Consider the following 23,313-nt stretch of genomic DNA (forward strand, 5'->3'; position numbering starts at 1 on the left):
GGCATGCTGCAGCCCATGGAGTTACAGAGTCGGACACAACTGAGCGACTGGACTGAACTGAATACGATTTAGTGGGTTTCCCTGGTGGCTCAGATGGTAAAGAATCTGCCTGCAATGCAGGAGACCCAGGTTCAATCCCTGGGTTGGGAAGATTCTTTGGAGAAAGGAATGGCTAACTGAACCAGTACTCTTGCCTGGAGAATTCCATGTACAGAGGAGCCTGGAGAGCTACAGTTCATGGGAACACAGAGAGTCGAACACAACTGAGTGACTAACACACAGACACACACACACACACACACGCACCATTTAATCCTCAGAACAACACAACAAACAGGTAATATAATGCAGAGAACCCAAGGAACTTCAAACAGCTAGCAAGCAGCATGACTCAGATCTTATGCTAAACAATCTGAGCTCAGAGCACCTGTGCTCATCTTCTACAGTTATAAGACCTCCTGGGTTACTTGTGGGTTCTTTGTTAGCATCTAATCTATTATTTCCAGACAATTACATTTGCATTTTATCTATTCATTTTTATGTTGGTTAGTACACATTTTTTGGTAGAACTTTATTGAAAAATAATTCACAGTATCATACAACTCACTCATTTCAAGTGTACAACTTCTGCTTATGAACAGAATTGTACACTATTAATTGAAAAATATTGTACAATGGCAACCCACTCCAGTACTCCTGCCTGGGAAATCCCATGGACGGAGGAGCCTGGTAGGCTGCAGTCCATGGGGTCGCGGAGAGTTGGACAGGACTGAGCGACTTCACTTTGACTTTTCACTTTCATGCACTGGAGAGGGAAATGGCAACCCACTCCAGTATGCTTGCCTGGAGAATCCCAGGGACGGGAGCCTGGTGGGCCGCCATCTATGGGGTCACACAGAGCCGGACACGACTGACGTGACTTAGCAGTAACAGCAGTACACTATTAATTGTACACTATTAATTGAACAGAATTGTACCACTATTATCACAATTAATCTTAGAATCAAACAACAAAAAAAGTCCCTCACACATTAGCAGTCATTCTCCATCTTCTCTCAACTTTCTTACCGTTAAGCAATCACCAGTCTACAATCTGTCTCTATGGGTTTACTTCTCCTGGACATTTCATATGAGGGAAATCATGTGTTCCTTTGTGTCTGGCTTCTTTCACTTAGCATAATGTTTCCAAGGTTCACCTGAATGGTAGTATGTATCAGTATTCCATTCCTTTTTTGTGACCGAGTTATACGGGCTCAATAAAGGACAGAAATCGTATGGACCTAACAGAAGCAGAAGATACTAAGAAGAGGTAGCGAGAATACACAGAAGAACTGTGCATAAAAGAGCTTCACAACCCAAATAATCATGATGGTGTGATAACTCACATTCACCTAGAGCCAGACATCCTGGAATATGAAGTCAACTGGGCCTTAGGAAGCATCACTACAAAAAAAGCTAGTGGAGGTGATGGAATTCCAGTGGAGCTATTTCAAATCCTAAAAGATGATGCTGTGAAAGTGCTGCACTCAATATGCCAGCCAATTTGGAAAACTCAGCAGTGGCCACAGGACTGGAAAAGGTCAGTCTTCATTCCAATCCCAAAGAAAGGCCATGCCAAAGAATGCTCAAACTACCGCACAATTGCACTCATCTCACATGCTAGTAAAGTAATGCTCAAAATTCTCCAAGCCAGGCTTCAGCAATACGTGAACCGTGAACTCTCTGATGTTCAAGCTGGTTTTAGAAAAGGCAGAGGAACCAGAGATTAAATTGCCAACATCCACTGGATCATCAAAAAAGCAAGGGAGTTCCATAAAAACATCTATTTCTGCTTTATTGACTATGCCAAAGCCTTTGACTGTGTGGATCACAATCAACTGTGGACAATTCTGAAAGAGATGGGAATACCAGACCACCTGACCTGCCTCTTGAGAAACCTACATGCAGGTCAGGAAGCAACAGTTAGAACTGGACATGGAACAACAGACTGGCTCCAAATAGGAAAAGGAGTGTGTCAAGGCTGTATATAGTTACCCTGCTTATTTAGCTTATATACAGAATACATCGAGAAATACTGGGCTGGATGAAGCACAAGCTGGAATCAAGATTGCTGAGAGAAATATCAATAACCTCAGATATGCAGATGACACCACCCTTATGGCAGAAAGTGAAGAAGAATTAAAGAGCCTCTTGATGAAAGTGAAAGAGGAGAGTCAAAAAGTTGGCTTAAAGCTGAACATTCAGAAAACTAAGATCATGGCATCCAGTCCCATCACTTCATGGCAAATAGATGGAGAAACAGTGGAAATAGTGGCTGACTTTATTTTCTGGGGCTCCAAAATCACTGCAGATGGTGACTACAGCCATGAAATTAAAAGACACTTACTCTTTAGAAGGAAAGTTATGACCAACCTAGACAGCATATTTTTAAAAAGCAGAGACATTACTTTGCCAGCAAAGGTCTGTCTAGTCAAGGCTATGGTTTTTCGAGTGGTCATGTATGGATGTGAGAGTTGGACTATAAAGAAAGCTGAGCACCAAAGAATTGATGCTTTTGAACTGTGGTGTTGGAGAAGACTCTTGAGAGTCCCTTGGACTGCAAGGAGATCCAACCACTCCATCCTAAGGGAGATCAGTCCTGGCTGTTCATTGAAAGGACTGATGTTGAAGCTGAAACTCCAGTACTTTGGCCACCTGATGCGAAGAGCTGACTCATTTGAAAAGACCCTGATGCTGGGAAAGATTGAGGGCAGGAGTAGAAAGGGACAACAGGATGAGATGGTTGGTGGCATCACCAACTCAATGGACATGGGTCTGGATAGACTCTGGGAATTGGTGATGGATAGAGAGACCTGGTGTGCTGCGATTCATGGGGTCGCAAAGAGTCAGACACGACTGAGCAACTGAACTGAACTGAATGTTCCATTGTATGGATATATACTACATTTTATTTATCCATTCATTGGTTGAAGGACAGTTGAGTTGTTTCCAATTTTGGGCTACTCTGAGCCATGCTGCTATGAACATCTGTGTTCAAGTTTTTACATGAACATATGTTTTCAACTGTCTTTTTAGTACATAATTTGGAGAAGACACGCTGGGTCATACAGTAACTCTATGTTTATTTAGCCTTTTGAGGAACTATGAGGCTGTTTTACATTCCTATCAGCTTATACAGTGCTGACAGGATTTTACATTCCTATCGGCAGTATATAAGGGTTCTGATTTCTCCACATTCTTTCTAAAACCTGCTATTTGTCTTTTTAGTTTTAGCTGTTCTAGTGGGTATGAAGTAGTATCTCACTGGAATTTGTATTCATTTCCCTATAGACAAATAATGATAAATATCTTTTTCATATACCTATTGGCTATTTGCATATCTTCCTTGGAGAACTCTCTATTTAGATCCTTTGTCCGTTTTTAAATTGGACTGCTTGTCTTTTTATTATTGAGTTTCAAGAGTTCTTCACATATTTTAAATACAAGTGTTTCATATGATTTGTATAAATTTTTGCCTATTTTGTAGTTTATCTTTGAAGCACTAAGGTTTTTAATTATGATAAAGTCCAATTTTTATACTTTTTCTACTGTTGCTTGTGTTTTTGGTGTCATATCTAACAAACCATTGCCTAATCCAACATCACATTTATGCCTATGTTTTTAATCTAAGAGGTTTTAGTTTTATAGTTTTAGTTTTAGTCTTATATTGAGGTCTTTGATCCATTTTCAGTTACTTTAGTACATGGTGTGAGGTAGGTGGATATATTTCTTAAATCACGTTTAAAGGCTAGAATTGGCCTTACCTTTTACTCCTATATGTCCATCATTCCCTTATCATCAACCATAAGCTAAAAAAGTTTAAAGACTCAGACTCTGAAGTCAAAATTCTTCAATTAGAATCCCAGCTCTGTCTCATATGACCTTGAACAAATACATGAACTCTCTGAGCCTTAATTCTTTGCCTGTAAATTAGAATAGTAACAATCTCCATCTCAAAGATGAGGATTAAATGCTTAAATATACCAAAGCTGAGTACAGTGTTCCCATATTGTAAGTACTTACTGCTGCTGCTGCTAAGTCGCTTCAGTCATGTCCGACTCTGTGCGACCCCATGGACTGCAGCCCACCAGGCTCCTCCGCCCATGGGACCCTCCAGGCAAGAGTACTGGAGTGGGTTGCTACTGCCTTCTCCGAAATACTTACTAGTGTTCAACTATTAATTATTGCTTTCTAAATATCACTCAGGTTTGTCCATTCTCTCCAGTTCCATAGCTTCTACCTTACTTTAGGTCACCATCATTTCTTACATGGATTATAAATCTATTTATAGATTTTCCTGCCCCTATCCTAATCTTGTCCTGTACCAAATTCATTCTCTACTCTGAACTCATAATGATCATGTCAAAATGCATATCTGACCACCTGTTAACACGCTGCATTGCAGAAAATAGCTCTCAGGTGCTTCAAGGACAAAGTCCAAATTTCTTAACAACTGAGACATGAAGACTTTCAGCTCTGGCTAACCTAACCTCTTACTATCACCTATCCTTAGAGCCATGATTTCTTCTGTGTCCAGAAAGTGAAAGTGAAAATCTCTAGTCCTGTCTGACTCTTTGCGATCCTATGGACTATATAGTCCATGGAATTCTCTAGGCCAGAATACCGGAGTGGGTAGCCTTTCTCTTTTCCAAGGGAATCTTCCCAACCCAGGGATCAAACCCAGGTCTCCTGCATTGCAGGCAGATTCTTTACCAGCTGAGCCACAAGGGAAGCCCAAAAACTAGCTAAATTCTACCTATCCTTCATGGATCACTTAGACACCACTTTCTATAGAAGTCTTTCTAGACGGCTCGTTGTCAATTCAAGGATAAACGCTCCTTCTACAATACTCTGAACACTTCCTGATCAACATACTCATTATACTGTATAAAAATTAACTGTTTACTTATTATCTGAGATTTGGTGGGGGGAAAGCCCCAACATTTCATTTATCACTGCATCCCCTAATGAGTACTACATTACCAGTCATATGGCAGACATTTGATAAATGTTGCATGGATGGAGGAATGGCCTCAAAGCACACATATCTCAAAGTGGTACTTCCTCCTTTAGAGAGAAAATCCACTAAACAAAGCCACAATCATGACTTGAGTAATATTTTCATGTTCACAGTCTTAAAGTCTCAATTAACTCTGAATACTACTGGCATAGCTATCATAATAAACGTGCTTGATCTCTGACTAGCTTTAACACTCAATAAAGCAAGTCAAGTAGTCAAGATGATTGATGTGTCAAGTGTACAAAAGTCAAGCCACGTGAATTTATTTTTCAAGTTATTTTCTCGTCCTCACCTTCTCCACAAAGAGGCACCTTCATTTAGACAAAAATGAAGTTCATGTAAACTTCAATAGCCTTTATTAAGCAAATTCAACTTGCAGGGGAAAAAAATTTTGCATAATTTTACCATAGTAATTGTTAATTTAAATACAACTTTTTAAAAAACCACTTCAGAAAGTTATAAACTGCTAAAATCCATCAATTAAAATTCAATAAAACTCAGTCTTAACTTCTATTCTACTTGGAATAAAAATATGAATAGGAAATAAGAACTGGATTTATCTCTTAGAAATACATCTAAATTACTTATGGATGAATTAGAGGGAGCAGAAGGTTGGCAAACTCACCTGTAAAACCAGGTGGGTCTGTGGCCTTTTGTGAGTGAGTGGAATATTTAGTATTCCAATAGTCTATTCAAATTTTTCACTTCTTACTTGGTTAGTTTTGCATTTTCCATTTCTCCAAATATAAATGCAGTTTGTTTAGGCTTTTAAACGCATCAATGTATATTCATATTTTATAATTAAAATGCCTTATATACGGAAAAAAGTTACTGGAAGCCAAACTGCAATCAAACTGTAAATCTGTAAAATCAAGTTTGACTCATCTATCATTGTTTTAAGACATAATTAGTTAGCTTGAAAAAAATATATACCTTCACCCATACTTTCTCTTGAAAACAATCCACATATACTTAACAATCATCAGAAGCTATCAACCTAAAAAAGGAACAGGCAAAGTTTTTCTTGCTCTCTCTTTGCCAAGGGATGCCATCCAATTTCAATTCAGTATGAAGAGAAATGCTCCCTGGGTGAGCAATCAAGAGCAGTTCATAGGGTTCAATTAAGAAATCAAAGCAGTTAAAGACCTTTTCTACTAAAAGACTTCATGCGCCAGGTATCATTATCATCCTCTGTTGTCACATGAGGAAACTGAGACTTTGAACAGGTTACTTATCCAGGCTCTAGTTCCACAGCCAAGCTCATCTGTATTATTCTGCCTCCAATACACCAAACTGACAAAGACAAAAATCAGAATATGTAACCAGCTATATCTTTTAGAAGTCATATCATTTAAGGAAAATATCATTTTTGTCAACTTAGCATTGTGGTTTTTTTTTAATGAAGGCTGTGATTCAGTATTTAATCACTGTTTCAAACATGCTTTTGAACATCTTTATCATAAACATTTACCTATGCAATAACATAACGCCAGGAAAACAACATATCCCTTGTCTGGATCTTGTGGTATCTTGTGCTCCTACCTGACTCTGGTTAATAGCTGCGTGGTTGCCATGGAATGGAGACTGTCTTTCTTTATCTCGATGATGCCGACTGCTGTGTTTACTTCTCTGCAATTGCTGGCGTAATTTTGCAATCTGAAAAGGGGAAAATAAGTGCGTCAGAGTGTCTTCCACATCATATAAAACATATCCTTGCTTAATAATAACCAATAAAACTCAACCCTATTATATCTTTTGAGTTTTTAAACCATACCATAAATATCTGATTTACTTTTAAAAATTTATATGTATATATACACATATCTTATATGTATAAATGTATATGTTTCTTTCAAAGAAAAAATTATGTTCCAACACTGTTCTGCACCTTTAAGCTTCCCAAAAGTATTAAACAAATGAAGCTTTTAGCAATTATACCTTATAGCTTTCACAGTTCAAAAACAATGATAATTATTCTCTGATTTTCCTTATAGTGAGTCACATTTTATTCAGAATTAGATTTCTTTATCAAATACCTTACCTTCAACAGCTCCAAAAAAGTAAACAGTATTATTTAAAAATCAATTCCAGCCATGAAATGCATTCAGATACAATCTTTAAATAACAAATATAATTTTGATTAATATCTGATTATTGATTATATTAATATTAATAATATTATTCCTTGACTGAATTTTTCTGTTTTATGCTACATTATATTTAAAACACAATTGTGCTAATTATAGGCACAAAAAAAGTAATCATAACATAGGGCCATAATCAACTTGGTTACACTGGGTTACTAAATATCAAAAATACTTACCATTGTATATAGAAATAATAACAGTGAATTTGTTGTATCACTACAATCTCATACATTTGATATTTAATTATATTAACAGCTATGGAGTCTCATTAAAAAAAATTAAAAAAAATCAGGTAAGTTACATGTATATTTCCCTATTCAAATCTTTCTGTTTTCCTGGTGTTATTTCTCAAGTAAACAAAACCACTACCAAAAAAACAAGAAAGAAATTAAAAAACAATGGAACTGACAAATCTCTGCAGCTCACAGCCTCTGGGAACTAGTCAACCAAGGGATCAAATTTTCACACCCACTTCCTTAGAACCATTTTTCTGACCTCCTTAAGCTGATCTGTGCTGCCCCACGATGCTGAACGTTTGTGAGACCCTTTCTTCTTTTCAGAGTATTCTTCAGCCCATGCACTCTCTGTCTATAATGGGAAAGAGAAGAAAGAGGTTTTAATAAAATAGTTAATCATTTAACAATAGTGAATGCCATATTTGCAACAACATGGATTGACCTTGAGGGCATCATGCTAAATGAAATAAGTCAGACAGACAAACATAAAAAAATACTGTATGATCTCACACATGGTATCTAACAAAAAAGAAAAAAGCCCATAGAAAAAGAGATCAGATTTGTGGTTAACAGAGGGGGAATTGGATGAAGGTGGTCAAAATATAGAAACTCCCGGTTACAAGACAAATAAGTACTGAGGATATAACATACAACACAATGGCTATAGTTAACACTTGCTGTATGGTGTATTAGAAAGTTGCTAAGAGAGTGGATCCTAGACAATCTCATCACAAGGAAAAAGGACTTTTTTGGCAACTCTGAAGTCATGGATGTTTTTATCGTGATCACTTTGCTACACACGTCACGTCATTATGCTGTACGGCTTTAAGTTTACAGTGTTATATGTCAGTTATATCTCAATAAACCTGAAAACATTTTTCCTTTCTAAAAAAAGTATACCATATTTTTCTATTACAAAATACATGCCTATTACAGAAAAATCAGGTATTACAAAATATTTAAAATAACACAACTTACCCATAATTCTTCAGCACCAGTTACATAACTGTAATACTTTAGCCTATTTTTCATTTCTATTACTAATAAAAATTACTATTTTTATATAATTATAAGCATCCCATTTACTGAACAAATGCATACTGATAATAGCCAACATTCCTGTGATCTTATTATGTGCTAGGTACTGTGCTTTATGAAAGTAAATGAAAGGTCATCACTGTGCTATCTGATTTAACATACACAAAGTTCTTCAAGGTCTGTAGATAAAGAAGTTCTGACAATGAGAGGTTAGGGAAGTTGCCTGAGGTCTCACAGCCAGGAAGTGGTGAAGCCAAAGATATAAACCTAAAATTCCAGAGTTTATCATCTTAATCTCTAAATTATGTCTTTTCTTGGTTTAAATAACTGCAGAGTACAGCTTCAAAAATGTTACATTCTTAGTGGTTACACAAAATCCAGAACTTAAAAACACTGTATCAGGGGAAAAAGTCATTCTCAGCACATGAAAATACTGCTCAGCCTCACCCCGTAATAAGAGAAATGCAAGTTAAGGTCACTAAGACTAGGCAATTTGATTACATACACTCTCCTCCATTGCTGGTGTAATGTAAAATTGGTACAGTCTAGTGAAGGTGACATGGCAATTGCTGTCAAAAGTTACAAATGTACATACTGTTTGACACAATGACCTTTTGGTACTTTATATCACAGATCTACAGATTTATGCCTTTATGCACAAAATGACATATATTATTCCCTACAGCACCATTTGTGCAAGCAGGAGATTAGGAAAATGTTAATAGAGGACTGGGCTTCCCTGGTGGCTCAGCAGTAAAGATTCTGGCTGTAATACAGGAGATGTTCAAACCCTGGGTTAGGAAGATCCTCTGAACAAGGGAAAGGCCACCCACTCCAGTATTCTTGACTGGGAAATCCCATGAACAGAGGAGCCTGGCAGGCTGCAGTCCATGGGGTTGAAAAAGTCAAACAAGACTTAGTGACTATTGTTGTTTAGTCACCTAGTCGTGTCCGACTCTTTGCAACCCCATGGAATGCAGCACGCCAAGCCTCCCTGTCCCTCACCACCTCCCAGAGTTTGCCCAAGTTCATGTCCATTGCAGCAGTGATGCCATTCAGCCATCTCGTCCTCTGATGCTCTCTTGTCCTTCTGCTATCAATCCTTCCCAGCATCAGGGACTTTAACCACCTTAGCGACTATAATCACCACCATAACCAGAGGATTGGCCAAATAAATTATGGCTTATCTTTACAACAGAATAATACGCAGCTATAAAAATGAATAAGGAAATCTAAAATATACTTATACAAAATAATTTCCATGAGCTACTGTTAAATGAGAAAATCAAGGCTCAGTACAGTATGTACAGCAACTATCTTTATAGATAGGACTGCTAGAAAGAATATATACACATGTAGCGTATACATGGTAACAAAAGAAACTGGTATCAGTGGCTGCCTCAGGAGAGGATGTCTCTCAAATTCTGTACTATATGAAAAATGTATAGCCTATTCAAAATAATACCTCTTTACATAATATGATGTAAAAAAACTTTTAACACCAGGGGAAGTTTTTCTATATGATGCCTTTAAGTGAAAACAAAATTGCAGAATAATGTATAGAATATGCTATCTTGTGTTTAAGGAAAAAAAAAAATCAGCTTTAGGCAAGGATTATCAATGGACACTAAAACATTAGGTGAAAAGTTACTAAGGAACAGGATATTCACTGGTGCAGAGACATATTCTACAGTTACTTCCTAATTCAAAAAGGATAAAGTATCTCCTTTACAAATATGTCATTCATAAAATAACATAAAGTAACAATGTTATTAAAACTGAAAGAAAGTATGAAAATGAAAATAAACTGTTCTAAATTAAAAGGAACTAAGAGAAACTAAGTAAAATGCTTGAATCTCCAAATGGATCCTGGTAAAAAAGAAAGAAATCTTGTGTAAATTTAACATGAACTGGATGTGACATGATATTTTGTAATTATTCATTTTCCTAGGTGAGCTAATGGCACTGTGATTATACAAGAAGATATATGCTGAAAGATTTAGGGATAAAATGTTGTGAAATCTGCAACAGACGTTGAGAAAGTGCAGCAAATACACACATAAAAGCACAAAGGTTGGTAAAACAAACATGGCTATGTTTAAAACTGCTGAATCTAATGACAGCTAGAATGTCCTTCCCGTTTTTTGTATGTTGAACGTTCTCTTAGTAAAAAGTTAAAGAGGGGGAAAGAAAATCTTAAGTCATATCAATTGACATTTTAAATCCATTTTGGACAATTTCATAAAGAACCATTTCTGTCAAAAAGTATTAGACCAACAAACAAAGGCAGGAAGAATGACAACAGTTAGAAAGTCATCATTTGGAACTTCTACAGTAATTGTTCACTTAAGCAAGAATCATCAACAAACGCTAAAAACAATGGGTGAAAGTCTGTTGGGGAATGGGATATTTATAGTCTCAAGTATTTCCCCACAGCCTATGCAGGTACAGTTACAAAGGGTATCCGGCGGGTGAAACAACATTACTGACATTGGGCACTTCTTGATGCACGTGCACAAAGAACATAGGTCAACTATAGTATTTCTGTAAAAAATGTTATTACTGAATCATTTAAAAAATGGATAAACCCAGGTTGAGAAGATTCAACAAAATACCACATTGCACCCATAGAAAATATCAATGTCACAAATGACAAAAGCTGAGGAACTGTTCCAAATTAAAGAATTCTAAAGAAATATGACATTTAAACGTTGACTTGTGCTCCTTCACTGGATCCTAGCTTAAGGAAGAAACTGCTACAGAGAACATAACTGGGGAAACAAACCAAAAAAAATGTGTCTATGTATCCACATAATAAAGAACAGAATTGCATCAACGCTAAATCTTCTGAATTTGATAATTAAATTTTTAAAGTCTGTGTTCGTATATATTTTCTGAGGTGTTTGAGAAGAGTCACAATGTCTGTAAATTACAAAGAGCAAATAATAACATCAGTGATAATAACAATTATATATTAAAGAACACAAAATATGCAAAAATGTTTATTGGTAAATATAGGAGTACCCGGGTGCTCAATCTTAATTCTTGTGATTTTTCTATAAATTTGAGACTTTTCCAAACAAAAAGCTTTTAAAAATTAGACAAATTACTAAAGATATTCAATATAAGTATAAAAATTCAAGGAAAAGCAAAGGAATATAGAAGGTTCTTAAAGATTTAAGAACAAAGTAAACGAGTATTAATTAGCAAAACAAATAAAAATAAGCATAAAGAGCAAAAGACAGCGTTGTTAATTTCAGTGATAAGATGTTCAGGCAGGAAAAAATATTCAGCAAAAGTCGTTAATTTTACTTAACCTCCTAGTTCAAAAGATAATTGCTTTCTTTGTTCAACTAAGAAGCCAAGCCTTTATTATAAGACACTCAAGAATTAATACAAAGTAAAATTGAGTTTTAATTAAGTATGTTTCAACTTTGTTCAATTTTGCATTGTGTACTGGAAAGCAATATGTATCTTCTAACATTATCAGGTCCTACACTAGGTGTTGGAGTTAGAGAGAAAATACAGTTTTTATGCTCAAAGAGTTTTTTCTAGGAGAGAAAGGATAAACAGCCAATTTGGATACGATGTGATTGAGAGAGTCATTTCCTAGGCAGGTTGATAAGAAGTCTAGGGGTCCCCAAGGAGAGAGGGGTCTGGAATTCTCAAGGAGGAAGAAAGGACAAACTTTTTTCCTTCTCTACATTCCTTAGGATTATATAAAATTCTGTCAATTATGGAAGTAGACCTGCTCTTTACAAGGATTATATAACAACAATGTATTCTGCCTGAGGACAGTCTCTGGATTAAACCTTCTGGCTAATTCTGTTATCTTAAAATGTAAATTACGGGAGTAGGTCTGGTGAGGTCTTTACAACATCCAGACATTCTTTGGATTTACTGGAGAGTATATAACTTCATTGCTAACACTAACAAGCGGGTACTCTTTCTACCCCCTTCTGATGCCTATGTCAGAAGTTTTCTCTATCTCCTTTATACTTTAATAAAACTTTATTACACAAAAGCTCTGAGCGATCAAGCCTCGTCTCTGGCCCCGGATTGAATTCTTCTCCTCCAGGGGCCAAGAATCCCGGCGTCGTGATTCAACAACAACCTTTCATGATGACTGAGGTCCCCTAAGAAAGGCACCTAATCCAAACCTGGAAAGACAGGAAAAGTAGGCAGGCAAGATTCTATGGGATTAGGGGCAGCTGCTGTGAGCATTAGTGTGTAAACTATCCAGGGAAAGCATTACAAACAAAACAAATGACAGGAGCACCAGTCAAGTGATAGCTAGAGCTAGATCACAGCAACTCGCTGAAGAGACTTACTGAACTTCCACAGAACAAGGGGCTCCCAACGATTTATAAAACCATATATTCTTACTGGTAAGGCAAAATATCTGAACCCACTGAATCTGAAACTGCAGAGGAAATAAAGAGGGTTGCAGAAATATTGAAGGAAATACACTCACACAAATTTAAACATCACATCTGGATGAAGCTAAATCAAGTAGAGACTGTATTCATTTTCCTTTTTTAATTTTATATTGGTGCACAGTTGATTAATAAGGTGCCAGATTCAGGTATACAGCAAAGTGATTCAGTTATACATATATGGGCTTCTATTCTTTTTCAAATTCTACTGTACAGGACAGGAAATGCTGCTCAATATTCTATAATAACCTAAATAGGAAAAGAATTTTTACTCATTTTCTATATGACCATGCCCTAATCTCAATAAAGTTACAGATTTAGAATAAATGCAGAGGGCTTCCCTCATAGCTCAATTGGTGAAGAATCTGCCTGCAATTCCGGAGACCTGGGTTCGATTCCTAGGTTGGGAAGATCCCCTGAAGAAGGAAATGGCAACCCACTCCAGTATTCTTGCCTGGAGAATCCCATGGACAGAGGAGCCTGGCAGGCTATAGTCCACGGGGTCGCAATGAGTCGGACATGACTTAGCGACTAAACCACCAAACCACCACCGCAGAACTCTTTGGCTTAAAGGGTCACAATTTCTTAAAAGACTCATTACTTTTGATGAGTACAAGACTCAATGCAGAATACAGACTCTGCACTTTCATTTCTGTAGTTGCAACTGGAGTATAACCCTCGAGGTAATTTCAAATCCTAAGTATCTACCCTAATAGTGGGACTCGGTTTTAAGAGTATCAGAACAGAAAACAGAAAACAAACTAATGGAATTCTGGAAACCAATATGTAAATCTAAAAACCATTGCAAAGTGTATTTACTTGGTCCTGTAAAAGGACGCTCTCTCATAAAGTGCTGAGATCAAGCAACCATCAAGTGACGTAAATTTAAAGTCTAAATCAAGATGTACCTTAGTTGATTTTCAACAATCAGTATCAAGGATCTTTTAACTCTTTAAAATGATTTTCATTCTTCACTAGCCAAAAAGCTTTAACTGTTTTGCTCATTCAATCCATTGCAAATATTCCTGGAGTGCTTATTCCATCAAGTATAGTACTAATTTCTGAGGATGAAAATATAAAAATGGGCAAGCCAGACAGTTCCTGCCTTCATGGGCTTGCCATCTAATGACTATGAGAAACATTAAGTTATTATACAAAGATTTAATTAAATTATAATTGTAGTTAAGTTGCTGCAACAGAAACTACACCCAACTAAGACACAGTCAACAACTGGCTTTATGATCTTGGACTTTAGTTTCCTCACCCGTAAAACTAGGAGTTAGATCAAATGATCCTTTAAGATCCCTTTAATTAAAACTTTTTATAAATCTAAAAGCACAAAAGTTTGTTTCCAGAGTCCCTTTGTCAGGATAGCTACATTTATAGATTCTATCAGCAATATAAAATAATCCCCATTTCCCAAAACATGAAGATTTTTGGCACAAAAATATAAGGTGGGATGAAAAAGTAACCTTTCTTGTAAAAAATTTTTAAGTCCAAATTCCATAAATTAAATTTACTGTGATGTTCTAAACTATAAAAAAGTGAGAGAAAACATGTCCATAAATTACTGCAGATATCAGAATTCCTTTGAGAACTGTTTCAAATGCACATTCTTAAGACTCAACCAAAACCTACTGGAGAACATTCAAGGTCAAGCCTGGGGATCTGCATGTTTGATAAGCTTCCCAGATAATGCTAATACATACTAGTTTTAAGAATTTGAGAGCAGAGTAGAATAAACAATATTATGAGAAATGGTTTCAGAGTGAAACACTTCAAGATAAGAACTGTAATAAACCTACCTGTGTGGCCTTGTCCCTCATGCAAGGAGCAGCTTGCCCATGACCATCACGAGGCCAGTGCCCTGCTAGGTATGGAGCAGCGAGTGTATCCAGGGAGGAGGTACGGCGGATGATGCTAGAGGGGCTGGAGGAAGGTGGTCTCGTTTTGTCCCCTAGATTTAAGACAGATACATTTATTTAAAAAATAGCTTAGGAAGGAAACAAAGCAGAAACTAGGTAGAGTTTCTCTAACTTAAATATAAAATGTGAGTGACAAAGAGGAATAAGCTATTGATTCACACAAACTTGAATGGCTCTCACATTAAGGGATTCCTGGTGGCTGAGAAGATTAAGAGTCTGCCTGCAATGCGGGAGACCCAGATTCAATCCCTGGGTCGAGAAAATCCCTTGGAGAAAGAAATGGCAACCCACTCCAGTATTCCTGCCTGGAAAATCCTGTGGACAGAAGAGCCTGGCAGGCTACAGTCGCAAAGAGTTAGTTGATCACGACTGAAGCAACTTCATTTCATTTCCAGACATATTAAGTAAAAACAGTCACTCTCAAATGGCTACTTATGACTTCATTTGTACATTTTTGACATGACAAAATGTTAGAAATGGAAGAAAGATTAATGGTTGCCAGGGATCCACTAGCAGATAGGAAGAGGGAAAGTGAAGTACAGGAGAGGAGCAGGTGTTACAAAAGGGCAATATGCAGGACCCTTTGGTGACAGGAAACTATTCAGCATCTTGACTGTAGTGGGGATGTGCAAACATAAAAAGAAGATTAAGCAGTAGAGAATTTAAAAGAGAACAGACTCTGTATAATTTCAATACCTTTAGACCATGAAGTTTTTGCACCTTGTTCTATGTCCCTGGATATGTTCCAGTGTCTCCTGGTTTATAGTCTATGGGAACTTGAATTTGTGTCTCCCCCTCTCTCTCTCCCCCCCCCCTTCAAGTACACACAAGTACAAGTAAAAACAGAAGAAATCTGAGTAAGAGCAGTGGTTTGTACAACGTCAAAATCCTATGTAATCCTACAAAAATGTTATCACTGGGGAAAATAGGCTAAACGTACAAAAGATCTCTGTATTTCTTACAACTACAATTAATCTCTACAAAAAAACAGAAAATAAGACAAATGTATCAATATTATCCATGAGAGGATTTACGAGCTTAATGTGTCCTAAGAGATAAAAAGGCATAATAAGAAAGGCCACCATCCTTATCTACCCATTTTTAAAATGCTCACCTTGGGTTTAAGATTAAGTAGGTGTAATAGGTAAATATCACTTATTATTACACCACCTATACTCACTCAAAAGGAAATAAGGCAGCTAAGATAAAGTTACAGGTAAAATTTCACTTTAATCAGCTCTGTCAGGCACATGTCTTACTGAGTTTTGTTATAATAAATAGACTTCAAGAAACCAAACCAACCAGCCTATAGGAGCTATACTTGAAGACATATATGCAAATATATTTTCCATTTCAAGATACAGGATATGTATTTAGATATACACCAAAAATAAAAACTATAAAAAAAAAGAAAAGAAACTAGAGGTAATGGGAAGTTAGAGCGATACAGAAAAAATACTCTATTTCCTTTTTTTTTTTTTTTGAAGGGGGAAAGTAATAGGCTTAGCTAATTATATTACAAAAATTTTTAAATTAAAGGATTTAAAAATATGAAACATGAACATAGGCATGAGTAGATTATATTCTAATGCTACCATTCTAGCTCTCTCTATATAACAAATACCTTGTTTTTCTTAAGGCCATATATGAAAACATTTTAGGATGCCTCTCTTCTAATCATATCACATTATTTCTTGACAAGGGTCTTATATAGTTACAAGTATAAAAGTTCAGTTGTTGGTTATGTGACCCAAATAATAAGAGATTCAATTCCACCAAGATAATAGTTTTATCAGCTGTGTTGCTGATAATCACAAAAGTTGCTTCACAAGATATGCCTCAGATACATAATTTGTTTTCAAAATGGCACAATTATTTCACTAAAACAATGCCTAAATGTTGCAAATGCTAACCATATCTCTGCAGTGTCTTCCTTTTATAGTTAAACACAAAATAAATACAGTACATATCCATAAGTTCAAGGAAGCATGTACTCACCTATAACAAGTGAAAAGCAATAAATATACATGTACATGATTTTTCCTTTAACTAAAAAATGAATCTCTACCGGGATGGTCACAAAACTATTGTTCTTGGCCATAAAAAAGGGACACAGACTATGTAAACTGGAGTATATTCATTAAAATCCAATTGTTAAAAGCTGTCTGGCACTTCTCTTCCTTAACTACAACATTGCTTCCATCCCTGTTCAGTGTATTAATCAAATAGGTCTGATTTCATCATCAAGATTTTATATTATCCAAGCACTGACTTTTCAACTAGACTTTCTAAGACTGATTTTCCATAACACAATGGAGAATAGAAAAATTATACATGGTCACACATAAAAACACTAAACATTTTCTTTTGAACTCCCTTCATGTAAACATTTACTAAGGGTCTGGAAGCCAGTGCTAAGCCCTAGAAATTAAAAAGACTAAGTTACAGCCTGCCATAAAGAACACAGAGTCTACATCTAGCTTGTCATTATTCTATTTCAATCCAAGTTCCCCAAATTGACAAGATTTGGTGCCTAATTATGAGGAAGTTTAAGGGAAGGGAGGAAGACTTAAGAGTCAAAGATGACTCAAAGAATTCCCGTCTATGTGAACAAAGGCTGTATTTACATGGAATTCCAGAGAAAGAAACTGTCAGCTGACAGCTGACAAGACCCTTCATGATCTCCTTTTTCTTGCCTGGACTGCCTCTAATCCCAACCACGCTGAAGGCCTTACAGTTCCCAGCATGTGCCACGTCCTGTCTGCCTCTAAGAGTTGGTCTCTACCTACATTACCCTCATATCCCTTTCCTGGGTTTGGCTAATTTACGTTTAATCTTTGAAACTTCAGATGTCTGAACTGAAATTCAAAATTCAGTTCAAATGTTTCCTCTGAAAATAAATCTTCCTTGAATAGTCACCCAAACCCCCAAAAACGATACATCAGCATCCAGGTCAAAAGCCCTCCTGTGTGCTGCCTTAGCATGGTTCACGGAAATGGTCTCCTGACTGTCCCTGTGCTCTAGGGGAGTGAGATTTTGGAGGGCAGGAATTTTACTTTCCTCAACCCAATGATTTAAACAATGCCTGACATACATGCAGAAAAGAGAATGATTTCTAATATTTCTATCGTTTATCAACAAGGGCAGGTGTGTGCAATAAATTCAGATACTTTGTTAATCCAAAGTAAATCAACAAAAACTAATACTGCACAGTATCACTTGCATGTACAATCTTTTTTAAAAAGTCAAACTCATGGAAACAGATAGTAGGAAAAGTGATGGCCAGGGGTATGGGAGAAACAGGGAAAGGCTGATGAAAGAGTATACATTTTCAGCTATAAATGAATAAATAAGGTCTGAGGTGGTCATACAATTGTTAACACTATATTGTATTAGTGAAATTCACTGCAAGAGTAGAACTTAACGTTCTCTCGCATAAATGAAAAAAAGATAAATATGTGAAGTGATGGATGCTTTAATGAACCAAATGAGAGGAATCTTTTCACAATGTATACATTTATTACATCATTATGAGCTATGCTTTATATATCTAACAATCTTCTTTGTTAAGTATAAACAAAGCTGAGAAAAAGTAAATCAAAGCAACAAAAACAAAGGTTCAAACTTGACTCTGTGCTTTAAAAATTAAGTCTTAAAGCACTTACAGCAGGGTGTGGCAATGAAAATTTCAGTAAATGCCCTGGGGTCTGGAGTTCAGAACTCCGCAACTATAGGCACCAGTTCTTGGGTAATTTCAATGGCAGCAGTAGAGCATCCCAAACCATGGCCCTCAGATTTCACATTAGAAAGTTTCTACAGACACTGTTAGAGTTAGGTATTTCTAGAATTTATCAGGTATTGGCTTAAAAGCTGTATTTCTTGTTATCCACAAAGTCAATTAACAAGCAGAAGGGATAAATTAGACATATTTATTTGTTCAGAAAGGGGAAAAATACTCTTCTTTCTTCAGGCATAAAAATGATAAAGATTAAATATAAAGAAACCAAACAGTACTAAAACAAAACAAAAAAACCCACAAAATCCCAAAAGGCCACCACTCAGAGAATCATTTTAATCAGTATTTATTTCCAGAAATCTGTCTACATTTACACACATGTACAATTTTATATAAATGAGGTCCCATTAGGCACGCTATTACTTATTGTTGAGAAAGAAAAAGGGCATGTCAAGGACCTATTTCCACTGTAATAAATACGAATCTATATCACCATTTTTTAAAGTTTATTTTTAATTGACGGATAATTGATTTACAATATTGTGTTGGTTTCTGCCACACATCAACATGAATCAGCCATAGGTATACATGTTCCCTCCTTTCATCACCATTTTTAATGTTAACAGCTGTACAGTATCCAATTGATTGGATACATCATAACTTAATCTTATAGTGATGGACATTTTCAGCAGCAGATATATATCATTTTATGCTTACTTATCTCTTTATGAAAAATTTCTAGACATCAAATTTTGTATCTCCAAGGGTAAACACGTATTAAAATTTTAAATATTGCCAAATTGCCTGCCACCAGAAAGAATTTTGCCCTTATAAGAATACTCATTTACCACATCCTTAAGTATATTCATTAATTTTCCTCAATTTTCCCAAAGATTAAAAATATCATTTTATTTGCATTTCAATTGTTATTGAGTTCTAAAAATTGTAATTTTACTGCTAATTTATATTTCTTATATATTACTAGTACTGTAAGTATTTTAATTTTCTTCTGATGAAGAATGCTTTTGTGTTTTTTTCTGGCTGTGCTGTGTGGCTTGCAGGAGAAATCTTAGTTCTCTGATCAGGGATTGAACACAGGCCCTAGGCAGTGAAAGCAGAGTCCCAACCATGGGACCATCAGGGAATCCTCAAGAAATAGTTAAATCAAAAGAAATTCCTTCAATCTCATTTTACCTTCCTCTTCTTTTATTAAATTCTAGTAAAGTTACATGTAGTTAATTTTATCTTAAATAGTACACGTGTGCTCGCTTAGTCATGTCCAACTCTTTGCGACTCCATGGACTGTATCCTGTCAGGCTCCTCTGTCCGTGGGATTTTCCAGGCAAGAATACTGATGTGGGTTGCCATCTCCTACTCCATAAATAGTACACATAGTATGATTAAATGCCTATAACAGTGTGTGTCTATTCATCCACTGTCTAAGCTTCCACCTCCTACACACACACAGACATACACATACTTAAAATGTCTCTGGAAAGAAACATAAAAAATTGATGACAATGGCTGCCTCCACAAAGGGGAACTGCATGGTGGGCAGACAAGAGAGGTGCAAGGGAGTTATTTCACTGTACTTCTAATTATACGTTTTAAAATTTACATGTGAACTTACTACCTGTATTTTAAAAAATTCATAAACTTTGATTCAACGACTCTCTATCTAGGCATGTAAATAGAATAATCAAATGTAAAAAAGGGGAACTTTCCTGGTGGTCCAATGGTTGAGCTTCTGCTTTCCAGTAAGGGGGATGTGGGTTCGATTCCTGGTCAGGGACTCAGATCCCACCCAGCTCAGTGCAACTAAGCCTGTGTGCTGCAACTACTGAGCACAAGCACCTCAACTAGGCAGTCTGTGGGCCACAAACTCTGGGGCCCACACGCTCTGGAGCCCTCGCACCACAACTTGAGAGAAGACCACACACCACAACAAAGATCCTGCATACTGCAAGTAAGACTTGATGCGGCCAATAAATTAAGTATTTTTTTAATGTGGAAAGGTTTTTAAATTCAAAGACATTCATAACATTTCCAATAGTAAAAACCATAAATAATATAGCCAATATTGGAGGTTAAGGAAACTGATGGAAAATATAACGGAATAGTAAAATTATTAAAAATTATGTTTTAAAAGGATAAACATGAGAACTTTATTATAATCTGTTAAGGGAAATTTAGGGGAAAAGTATGTGCTTTCATAATTTATTTCTACTTCATACTTTCTTCAGTTACTCCAGGTTGTAGTTAATTTTTTGATTAAGTTTTCAATGAAACATAAACAGATAACATCAAGAACTGATAAAGGCACAGCAGTACCAAATTAATGATTAACCCTAATAAGAACTAAATAATCAAATTAACCAAACTGGTTTCCTATAGACATGGTATCAAAAAAAAGTCTATTCTAGAAATTTAAAAATCTAATTTACAATAGCCAGGGCATGGACACAACCTAAATATTCATCAGCAGAGGAATGGATAAAGAAGGTGTGGTGCATATATGCACTGTACACACATATACAGTGTGCACCTATATCCAGCCATAAAGAAGAATGAAATAATACCATTTGCAGCGATATGGATGATCCTAGAGATTATTATGCCAAGCGAAGTCAGAAAGAGAAAGACAAATACCATAAGGTATCACTTATATACGAAATCTAAAATATGACACAAATGAGCTCATTTACAAAACAGAAACAGATCCACAGACACAGAAAAAAACCTTTCGGTTACCAAAGGGGAGAAGGGTTAAGGGACAGGTAAACTGGGAGACTGGGGTTGAAACAAAGTCCTACTGTATATTCACTAACCTACAATAAGCCATAATGGGAAAGAATATGAAAAGAATATATATACACACATACAGAGATGAATGTATAACTGAATCACTTTGCTGTACACCAGAAACTAATACAACATTGTAAATTAACTATTACTTCCATTAAGAAAACACACACAAAAAAAAAAAAAAAAATGAGAAGAGTGATAAGTCCACAGTGTTAAGAGGTCACAGGGCACCTCACACATTTTGCTATAAGCAGCCAGAAGAAACTTCTTGGCGCCTACACACTGCTTAGAAATCTCCTTAGCTAGATCGTCCTGTTTATTAGGCATAGTCCCTACTTTCCATTCTACTAACGTCAAGAGTGTTGCTAAATTTTCTGCCTCAACATAACAAGGATGCCCCATTCTCCAGTTTCAACAACATCTTTCTCATCTCCTTCTGAGCTCTCAACTACAACTTCCTCATAGTCCAAATTTAAATTTCTCCATCATAATTTGCATCTTTCCTTTCCCCACCTATAAGAGGTCATACCTATAAGGACCACGGTCCTAGTGATCACAAATGAGGATACTCAAAGGGAGAGGAAATGCTGAAAGAGCAGAGGTTTTGTGGAAAAGTTGCCACTTGATGCAAGTCTTAAAAATGGAATTTGACAGTGATGAAACAACTAAAGGGCATGTCCGAAGAACATACGTAATCCTGAAATATAGCTCTAGGACGTAAATGTACCTTATAATGGCTGAAACAAAAGGACCGTGCTCACAACATGACTGCAAACAAAGAAGGTCTTGAATACTGTGCCAAGTATTTTATCCCAAAGGCAATAAGGGAAATGACACAATCAAATTTGCATTTTAGAAGAAATTTTTTGACAGCAGTATGGATGTAAAAGAAACTGAGTCAGGAAGATTTATTAAGTGGCTATTGCAATAATCCAAGTAAGCAAGGCAACCAGAATCAAGAAACATGAAATATTTCAGAGCAACTCAAAAGGTCAGCAGTAGTCGGTGCTCATAGGGGTGTGTACATGTGCTGTGTTCATGTTGAAGGGACAGGGACCAGAAGTGCCACAGAACCGACAGAATATGGAGTTTGCAACTACACATATTCTGTTCAAATGCAACTCCATCTGTTGTACTGCCGACTGGTTAAACTCCTTAACTGTTCTAAATCTCTCTTAGTGCTTCTGTAAAACAAACTGGGTTGTTGTGAGGATTAAATGAGAATATTTCTGTACAGAGCGCAAATCTAGTAAATAGCATCTAGCATGATAATGATTTCCCCAAGTTGCAGGCTTAGGCAACTTGTCTATAATTCAGTTTCAAACTCTGGGTTTGATATAGTTGTAGGATATTAAATTGAGACCTAAGTCAGTTTTACACTTTAGTGAGTTTGTCTAGAGCTCTGTGTCAGAAGGAGAAACTTAGAAGTAATCTGTCTATACAGGGTAAAGCCACTGGTGCATACACAACGGATGAAGCGTAAGAGAAGGGGGGTACTGAATGGAATCTTGGGAAACAAGAACATTTCAGGGTCCTGCAAAGAGAAGTTTGGGGGAAAGGCTGTCTCTGGATTGCTGTGAGGATCAAACAGAAAAAAATACATAAAACACCTGGCATGTAGAGAACACTGTACTCCCTCCCTTTCAAGAGATATGTCAATAAAGTCAACAGGCAGAAGTCATACTGTACAGTCTGAGGCATAAATAGGATCTGAGAAGTTAGACATGACCCTTTAAAGAAGGTTCCCTATAAAGGAGTATAAAGTAAAACCTTTAAGAAATGGAGAAGGGGAGAATATATAAAAAAGAATATATAAATGTATAACTGAATCACTTTGCTTTACAGCAGAAATTGATAAAATATTGTAAAGCAACTACATTTCAATAAAATTTTTAAAAAGAAATGGAGTAGAAGGAATAACTGGCCTTTCA

The 23,313-nt window shown here is 36.3% G+C and overlaps 1 protein-coding gene across 2 annotated transcripts in view; it reads right to left on the reverse strand.

Annotated features, from left to right (window-relative positions):
* The window catches only part of FAM117B (family with sequence similarity 117 member B), a 77,088-nt gene that overhangs the window by 25,364 nt on the left and 28,411 nt on the right, over positions 1–23,313 (reverse strand). For both annotated transcript variants that reach the window (XM_018060750.1, XM_018060745.1), the window contains exons 2-4: positions 14,722–14,873; positions 7,702–7,794; positions 6,602–6,715 (exon numbers count right to left, since the gene is read on the reverse strand). In XM_018060750.1, the coding sequence (XP_017916239.1) occupies positions 6,602–6,715; positions 7,702–7,794; positions 14,722–14,873 (359 nt within the window). The remainder of the gene's footprint in view (positions 1–6,601; positions 6,716–7,701; positions 7,795–14,721; positions 14,874–23,313) is intronic.

Source organism: Capra hircus, chromosome 2 (assembly GCF_001704415.2).
Source record: "Capra hircus breed San Clemente chromosome 2, ASM170441v1, whole genome shotgun sequence".
NCBI classification, from domain to species: domain Eukaryota; kingdom Metazoa; phylum Chordata; class Mammalia; order Artiodactyla; family Bovidae; genus Capra; species Capra hircus.